Below are 9,009 nucleotides of genomic sequence, written 5' to 3' on the forward strand. Positions count from 1 at the left end.
TTATTGTTATTACAGCGTGAGAATTGTGTGCCGGGCCCTTCCAAGGTATGGTTTCCTTGTTGTATGAAGCCAGTTGTGTTTATCTTTTTTCAAAACCAGTCAGTCTTAATTGCAGTTGAAAACCCTGTACCAGATTAACGGAGATAATGCATGCAAGTGTTTGAATTAGCAGGTAGGCCTATATTGATGTTCTGCGTTTTTCTCTGAACTGGCACGTCATTTTTATATAGCCTTCTCGGGTACAGTCAGCCGTCATTATCAGTTTTACTCACGTGATGTGTCATTTTAGGTCAGTTTTGATTGTTTTTGTATGTGTTGTAGTGGGACCATAAGTGACGCGTTAGCCAGAAGAACACCAATGTATGGTACGATATGAGACCACCGATCCCAAGTTAGAAATGCAAACTTTGTTTGTACACCTTGCTTTACATAATTTAACAAGGAGGTTTATGAGTATGACAGTCTCTCTGTCCTGTGCTTTTAAACGGGGACGTGCTTTTTTCTTTTGATATATAACGTGAAGGCTTGTTTTGGTTATTTTTTCCATATTTGTTTGTGTATATATATATATAAAACATCAGAAATTGTGAAAGAAACAATTGAAAGTCAGCAGAGACTTTCTTCCGAGATTTGTTAAAATCTCTTAGCAGAGATTTATAATTTATAATTCATACACTGTTGGGGAATCCAAGAAAGGTCGAAACGAAAGTACACCCTGAGAGCCAAAGCTAGGAAAGTTCCAGAAATTGTCTCCCTTCCCCAGCAACGTGACAGCGCATGACCGCTGGCGTGTGTGTTTTCAAACAACATGGCTTCCAAGACGAAACTCGAAGACTTGAACCTTTCTGGGGACGAAATAAAACGTCTCGGGGACGCTTTGAAAGATGAAAAATTTCGGGAGATGCTGCGGGAGTATGCAGAAGAGATATCGGACCCTGAGAACCGCCGTCGCTATGAGGAAGAAATCGCTGAAATGGAAAGGGAGCGTGGAATGGACGTGACGTTTATCAAACCCGAACCAGGTTACGTTCTGAAGACGAGTGTCAACGGCGACAAGAAGGCGTTTATTAACATTAGCAAAAGTGACAAGCTCGACAAGCCAAACGCAGAGCGCCAGAAGACTAAGGACGGTAAGAGCGGTCTTATGTGGCATATCCCGCATTCGTTTGCACCCCCAAGAGAAGATTATGACACGAACAAAAACCGGTGTCAAGTGTACGACTTCGTCGTTCATCCTGACACTTATCGCATGGCAGAAAGCAATGCTAGATTCAAGGAAATGGTTGAAAACACTGCCATGGATGGCATTGAAAAGCAGTTTCAGGTCACTCTGGATAGGAAAAACGTCAAACGTCCGAAAATAACATTCAAAGGATCACCTTCAGCCACGGTAATTCGACATCGCAACGCAGCTGGACCCAAGCCTGCCACTGATGAAAGCGGTCTCCTCAAAGATATGCCCTACCCCTACGACGGTAAAAGCACGGACGAGAAGATGCAGGAACTGGAGAAGGAGCAAGCCAAAAAGAAGGGAACAGATTCATCAAAAAACACTTCTCAAGGAAATGAGAAAAAGGACGGTGAATCAACTGTCCCAAAATACACCATCGTTCACCGCACCGAAGTTGACATGCAAGAATACCGCAACGCTCCTGATGCGAAACCTAGCACAAGGCCACGAGAGCTGGTGATCAAGATTGAACTGCCACTTTTGAAAGCTGCGTCCCAGGCGAGTCTTGATATTTACGAGAAACAGTTGCTTTTGGAGTCCAAAGCACCAGCCGCTTACAAGCTAGACCTGCCTCTGCCATACCCTGTGGATGATAGTGAAGGGAGTGCCAAGTTTGACAAGCAAAAACGGACATTGACTGTGACCCTACCTGTCATACCAGACAAATCTCCAGCACTGCCAACTTTTGCGAATGGAACTTCAGCTGAGGAAGGAGACAGCCGTATTGAAAAGCCCTTGATAGAGGTTCTCTCCAATGGCACGACTGAAAACCTTAAAACTCCACAGGAAAACAGAATTTCTGGAGAAAGTGATGATAGCGCCAACAATGCTAATGGATTGGATGAGATAAAAACGTACATGCCTTCCGTCTTGTACACGCTTCCAGACTTCTCCTTTACCCAGGATGCAGAAACTGTTTCCTTTGTGCTGAAAGTGAAAAATGTTTCCGAAGATTCTGTGAGAAGAACGTCTTCTGCTGGAAATGAGATGAGGTTGATTTTCACTTCACATGGCGAAGGGGGTTTTCCTCTTCACTTCAGCCTATTCCTGCGTTTCGCAGAGAGTTGTCAAGTGGCAAATGAACACTGTAGCGTAGATGTCGCTCCAGACAATGTTGTCCTCCTGCTGTTGAAAGAACGCAGCTCTCGAGGGCTGTGGGATTGTTTCTGGGCTGGCTTGGATTCTGACAACTTGGAGGTAAATATTGTCTGATATTTATCAGTTTCATAAATTCCACCTTCTTCTCCATAATAAATGAAGTCACACAGACCAGATAACATGTACTGTAGACTGTATACACTGTTGATAAAATACCTGGGTTGTTTGCTTGAGCTGTACTGCACAGCATCTTTAGAACCGAAAACAAAGCAAATAATGTTAGGAGCAGTTAACATGCTATTGCATTTTGCCTAAACTCACAGCTGTAGATCTCTTATTCCTATTACTCATTTGATGTGTAGAATCATGTAGAAAGTGTATTGATTTAACCAGGACACTTTGAGTGAAATGACCTAGTTTGCAAGGACTGTTTACATGGTGATTTGTTCACCGTTCTGTGTATTCTCTTCCTCAGCAAGTAAATCCATGTGGCTTGTGCCTTGCTTTAGCTCGCTTAGCTTTCCCTGTCACGCAAGGTCAAGGCCAGGGTCAAGACATTTCACACACACTCACTTTCCCTTGTTAGCTGGCTGTTGCTTCCTGTCACTTGGGTTTCCGCAAAGTTGTGTTGGCTTGCACTGTGTTTGAGAGCTGTGCAGTTTAAAGGGTTTGAAGGAGAAGCTGGTTGCTTGCGGATAATGACTGATTTGGCTTGGTTAGGCTGAATGTCACTGGTATAGTATCTTGAATCATCTATAGTTCTAGTTTCTACTTTACGATTTTTCTTATGCAGGCCAGTATGTTTTGGTTTGGTTCAATGGTTGTGTCAGTTCAATCTTTGTTCAGGTTAATGAATTACTTAGCTTTGTTATTTGGAAAGTCATACTGTGTTTGCTTGTTGTTGTTTCTTTTATGTACTGTCAGTGTCGTTCGATATGCTTTTCACTGCATCAAATCTTCCTCCGAAAGCGGCGTATGGCTGCCTAAATGGCGGGGTAAAAACGGTCATACACGTAAAAGGGGGCTGGTCCGCTATTGCGCGGGGCCGCTATTGCGCGAATCTAACCCTAACCCTAACCCTAAAGATTCGCGCAATAGCGGCCCCGCGCAATAGCGGGCCGACCCCCGTAAAAGCCGTGGGAGTTTCAGCCCATGAACGAACAAACAAACTGCATCAAAGTTTATGCTGGACTCTTGGTTTGTGTGACTGTGTGTTCATTAGAATAACAAGAAACATAAGTATTTTATAGAGCAGGTCTTGGATTAATTTGTACCTCTTTTTACTTAAATTAAAAAAAATGTTTGGGGACATTAACTGTTGAAACGCATTTTAAATTGTCAAAAAACTTTGTTGCAGGAGCGTCTGTTTTTGACGGTGAGCAACTTGCAGCAGCAGCTTGCAGATCTTGACCAAGCAGCAGGTGCAGCGGAACAGATGGCTACGTCACCTGATGCAGCAGCTGTTGATGCCGCTGATTGTCCCCCCTGCGACCTCGAGGTCACTGCCATGAACAACAAGAAGCTCACCATTAAGATTGTAAGCTGAGCGATGAGATGTTGATTGTTGTTAAAACAAATTGGGTATCTGTTTTCTGCAAAGAACTTTTGTAGGAAACAATTAGTCCAAGACAAAAATAATTCAAAGTTTCCAATTCCCCGATTTTGCAGACTTTACAAGAAAATGACTCTTTTCTGACATCCAGGGGACACACCTCGCATTATTTTCGGCTGGTAAAAAGCCAAAAAAAACGCAACTTGAATTAGAAACAAGGGGGATCCTAAATTTTGTTTGCCTTGTCATCGAAATCCAAAAGTTTTTTTCGGTGATCTTATTGTTCTATTTATGGGGATGGGGGTGTATAGGAGATGGTTTCTGCCAGTGCAAACAGAAAAGCCAACCGACTATAGTTTATGTAAATCTAAAATAATGCTGGAAAAAAGGTTGTGATCTTCATCGTTAAAATCATTAATTATTTTGAAGCTTCCAAGCTGAAATGCAATCCCATAGTCCACACTAAGTCAAAGAATGCGGTCGCCACAGTGCAGTCTCAACTTTGAAAAAAGGGTGAAAATGTCTCAATATTATACGCAAAAACTCAGATGCAAAGGTTCTTAAATATCTGTCAGGTATTATTTTAGGAATCGATCAGTGCACGCACACACATACACCATGACCACATCTCGATTCTTTGTTTATCTAAAAACGTAGACTTAATGTTTAAAAAAAAGGTAACTAGTCATTTGACTTTTTTTTCTCCCTCAACCAGTTTCCTTAACCATCACTATTTTTCTCTCAGTCTTATGTAGAATTTTTGAATGAATGATTGCAACGGTGTCCCAAACTTTGAATTGGATGCATTTGCTAGTCTATGATTCAGTTGTTACTACCCACATTAAATAGTTTATTTGGTCTAAAATTGTGTTCTTATCTTGTTTTATTTCAGTCCAAAAAATTCGGGAGCAGAAGGCGAGAAGAGGAGGAAGCTGATGAATATGACGATCCTCCATCATCAGCCGACATTGAAGTGGTGCACACACGTCCAAGCGTCAATCTTCATGGCATCCTGAAACAGCGCACAGTGTCGGAGTCCAGCGAGGATTTTAGCCTTGACCCTGACAGTCCACGCTCTCCCGAGGCTGATGATGAGCTGTCGTCCTCTCTCAACTCGGGATGGAAGCGCCGCTCCGTGTCGTTCAGCGAACACATTGACAAGGCCACGTTCAAGACGTCAGCTTCGGTTAACAGCATGAAAACTTTGTTGAAGAGCAAGAGGAAACGACAGCGCAAGTGGGAGGAGAAGACGGATAAAGTCAGCTCTCGCAGGCGTCACAACAGCACAGGGTCGGAGGGCAGTGGAGATGACCACACGCACAGCATGTCTGATTCCCACTCCCACAGCGATGATGAAGAGAAAGGTCAAGGTGAGCAGGGCATGCAGGGAAAAAGTGTGTGTGCCAGGCTGGAATCTGCACTCGATTTTCGGACTAAACCTACTGGGGGAAAACCCTCAGGCGTGGCAGAGCCTGATTCTTCAGAGGCAGCGTCTACTCCGTCCAACGAGTCAAGTAAAAGCAACTTGAAGGAAAAAAATGTCAGGGATTCCACCAAAGAGGCAGCAGTGAGCACAGATAAGGGTGCAAGTCCAAAGCGCAATAACACAGCAGCTACCCCTGCACAGAGCATATCAGCAGGCAGCAAGAAGGATCTGACAGGGACCTGTCCTAAGGATCGTTCTGATCAGAGCACTGATGAGGACAGAAATCACAAAGATGTCGGCAAAAAGGATGCAGTAAGCCCGGAGCCGTCTCCAGATCCTGAGAGCAACAAGACGGGTTCTTCTGCACAAGGCAGCACAAAGGGGGAGGAGAGCTTAGCCGCCAAGATCAAGTCCAAGCTAGCGGAGACCTCTCCTGAAAAGAAGTGTGACGACAGCGATGACGAGGAGGGGAAAGGGGAGGAAACGACTAGCTCAGCTCCAGATCCAAGCCGTTCGTCTGATGCAGTGCACAATCAACACAAGACTGAGTGTGCCTTCAATTTTTCCAATGATGTGATGTTTGATTTGGATGTGGAGTGAAAAGGGAAATGAATGGAGGGGATTGGAAATTCCCAGAATTGTACAGTGCTGAGATATTTTGATGAATCAGATTGCATTTATTTTGGGACAGTATTATTTATGTGTGAGGTTCCTGAAAATGACTACAGCGAAAGCTTTCTCTCTTCCCCTTCAAATTATTGGCATTATTATAGAATCAAGAAATCAGGCCTAAACAAAGGCAATTTCTGTTTGAAAATGAAATTTAGGGTGCCGATATTGAAGAGAGAAATCTGTCATTGTATACCTGTTTGAGGATCACCTGTATATTCAGAAAATTAAATTGTGTATTTTTTTAAGATTGACTGCTATTTTGGAAGTAGGGTTCAAATGGGGTGACAGGCAACGGGAGGTTATTAAAATGTTTGTTACTGTTAGGGATAAGAGCCAAACAATTTTTACAGTGCAAGATTTTGCACAGGCAGCTCTTTAGAAATGTGATAAAATGTCTCTATTGATATTTTTGTTTCATTTTGATATGTGTGGTTTGTGAAAATATTTTTGTTAATGGAAATCTGATGAGAGAAAAGATCATTGCTGCTGTAAAGGTTCAAGAGGGGTGTACTGCCGCAGGGGCAGAGAATTAACGGTTTTGAGGCTAGTGTTATTTAAGGCCCCCCACCCCACCCCACCCCACCCCAACTTTGTGGCTATTTGTTGCAAAAGTGTGTTTGACGGCTTGCCTTTGAAATATGTGTTTCTGGTTTGTAGTTCAAGTTCTTTTTGGCATGTTTTCTTTATACATGCACCTAGATACTTAATTTGTTTTTCGTTATAGGGTGATTACACTGCTGACTGAAAAGAGGAAGAACCCCCAAACAAAAATTTGGTTTAGTGAATCTCAGCGATTGTAAGGAAATTGGTCAGCGTTAGTACTTCAACTGAAAAGTTTGCATTCTGAACTTTTTGAGCAAGTGCCTGTAGTCAGTTATTTCTGCCTTTTTGCTTTTGTTTTTTGTGGTCTTTTTTCCAGGGAGCGACATTTTATTTACACAGTGAACAAACTTCTTTGTTAAATTGCAAATGGCAACCTAATTTTCTCTGTCTGGTATGTGTGATGCTTTTGATCTTGGTTTGTAATTGTATTGACTTTGGTATGGTTTTGAGAGTTATTTGCAATTTTGTAAGATTTTCCCAGTTTTCCAACAGAGCTATTGAATATGTTAAAACTGTGATTGAAATAAAAGGGCCAGTGCACCAGATAGCTTTGATGCAAGCAACTGACTGTATGCAACATTACACATCCTGCAAAAGCTCAGTTGATTCAGCAGTGATGGTGCTTGCAGCACATGGTGGGTTGTATTCAGCTTTGAAACAAAATGGAACATTGATTGTATTCCTATTCTTGTGAGTCATGATGCCTGTGAGTAAATCAAACTGTATATTGCAGCAGCATTCCCGAGACCGTCACATGTAACTGTTTGAGTGTGAATCTGTGGTGGCTGTGTACAGTTATTTGCGTTCAGCCTTGCTGTCTGGTGTAATGGCCCCATGGTATGTATGGAATCCAATGTTACCCTCTGTAAGCGTGAACATTTTTGTATCATGCAGCTGTTATCTCAGAAGGGGATGTTTTTTTGGCAATAAAACAGGGATGCAAAATTGACTGTTCTTTTGTATGAAAAGGCTGAGTGAGTAGTTTTGTGAGGATGTAGCACTAATAATTAAAAATGAAGATTTCCAATGTGTGAGTAATTGAGTTTGTGTTGGTATCCCATCTTCAGTCTTAGTGTGTCATAACAACTATCCATTCGATTCAACCAAAACGTATATAATGTTACTTGCATCACAGAAATAAAGTTAACAGGTATAGGGGCCGCTAAGTAATAAATTGCCAAAGTTTGGATGTCTTGCTGTCTGGTTACACTTTATTCTTGAAAACAAAACCAGGTTGCTCTGTGAAATCTGCTTTAAAACAAAAAGCAATGTGTATAAGTTTGTCTCATTTTTTTCTGAAATGGATTGGGATGCTGATATACTTAATAAACAACAACACCCACAACCAAAACCAATAAAAGCCAAACAACAAACAGTCTGAAGCATGCAGTCTAAAACAAAATGGCCTTTAACTAACCCTGTTTTATGTTGCTAACCATAAACTGTGGTGTGTGTAGGGCTAATTAAACATTTAGAAAAGGACTACCGGTAGTTACTATATTTTTCACTCTACTATGGAGTTTTACACACTGGCATGGTATCAAGGCAGGAGCATGGAATGCCGAATGGTGTGTTGAAGTAAGATTCTTAAATTTTTCTCGTGCTTCCATAGCATTATAAGTCCTTTCCAGCAAACATGACAATTAATAGATGATGTTGGCAACTAACATACTCTGTCGGGTTTCTATGGGTTGTGAAAAAGTGAGTATATTGAGGCAAACTTTCTCACGTGATATTATAGGCCAGTCACAAGCGAGGGACGTGCCATGAACATGTCAACAAGGAGCAAGATCGAGTGGGAACTTTTCAATCTTTCACAACCCTTTACATTACATAGACTGTATTGCACTTAAGAGACAAGGCTTTTTTTTTATATAACCATGAGATACCCTTGAATGGTAATCTCTTTTTTTCTGGATTTAAATTTTTTTTTTTTACAATTCAAATTTATTTTTACACAAAAGGAAATGTTTTTTTCTTCTTTGTTATGAGTGAAAAAAAGTTATGGGCAACCAAAAATGATGAAAAAAGGCCGTATTGCAGTATCTACATTTAGAAAAGATCCTGAAAGCTGTTTTTAAATCAATAATTATCTAATTCATGAAAGGGAAGAGCAAAATGACAGTAGTTACATGGACCTAAATATTGTGAGATGGCAAGAGAAAGAACTGTTTTAATATCTTTACGTCCCTTAGCCAGATCTTTCGTTATAAAAATTAGAAATAAATACATCCGGTATTAAAATTTGCATATCCGTCAGTAAAGGTCACGTTTGCCCAATCAAATCACAGAGTTGAGGCATTTGGCTCCACCTCAAGCATGGCTTTCCGCTTTCAGATTATCAGTTGGACGATGAAAAACAGCAACATATATTAAGAATAGCACAGAATCGAACATACGAGGCAGAACAAAAATGAAAGAATGATA

The 9,009-nt window shown here is 41.3% G+C and overlaps 1 protein-coding gene across 1 annotated transcript; it reads left to right on the forward strand.

Annotated features, from left to right (window-relative positions):
- The first annotated feature begins 755 nt into the window (after positions 1 to 755).
- LOC138953782 (protein kintoun-like) lies at positions 756 to 7,531 on the forward strand. Its single transcript, XM_070325690.1, has 3 exons — positions 756 to 2,428; positions 3,687 to 3,866; positions 4,774 to 7,531. The coding sequence occupies exons 1-3, from the start codon at positions 809 to 811 to the stop codon at positions 5,905 to 5,907; spliced, it is 2,934 nt and encodes a 977-aa protein (XP_070181791.1). The 5' UTR covers positions 756 to 808; the 3' UTR covers positions 5,908 to 7,531.
- Positions 7,532 to 9,009: the final 1,478 nt, after the last annotated feature.

This window comes from Littorina saxatilis, linkage group LG17, assembly GCF_037325665.1.
Source record: "Littorina saxatilis isolate snail1 linkage group LG17, US_GU_Lsax_2.0, whole genome shotgun sequence".
NCBI classification, from domain to species: Eukaryota; Metazoa; Mollusca; class Gastropoda; order Littorinimorpha; family Littorinidae; genus Littorina; species Littorina saxatilis.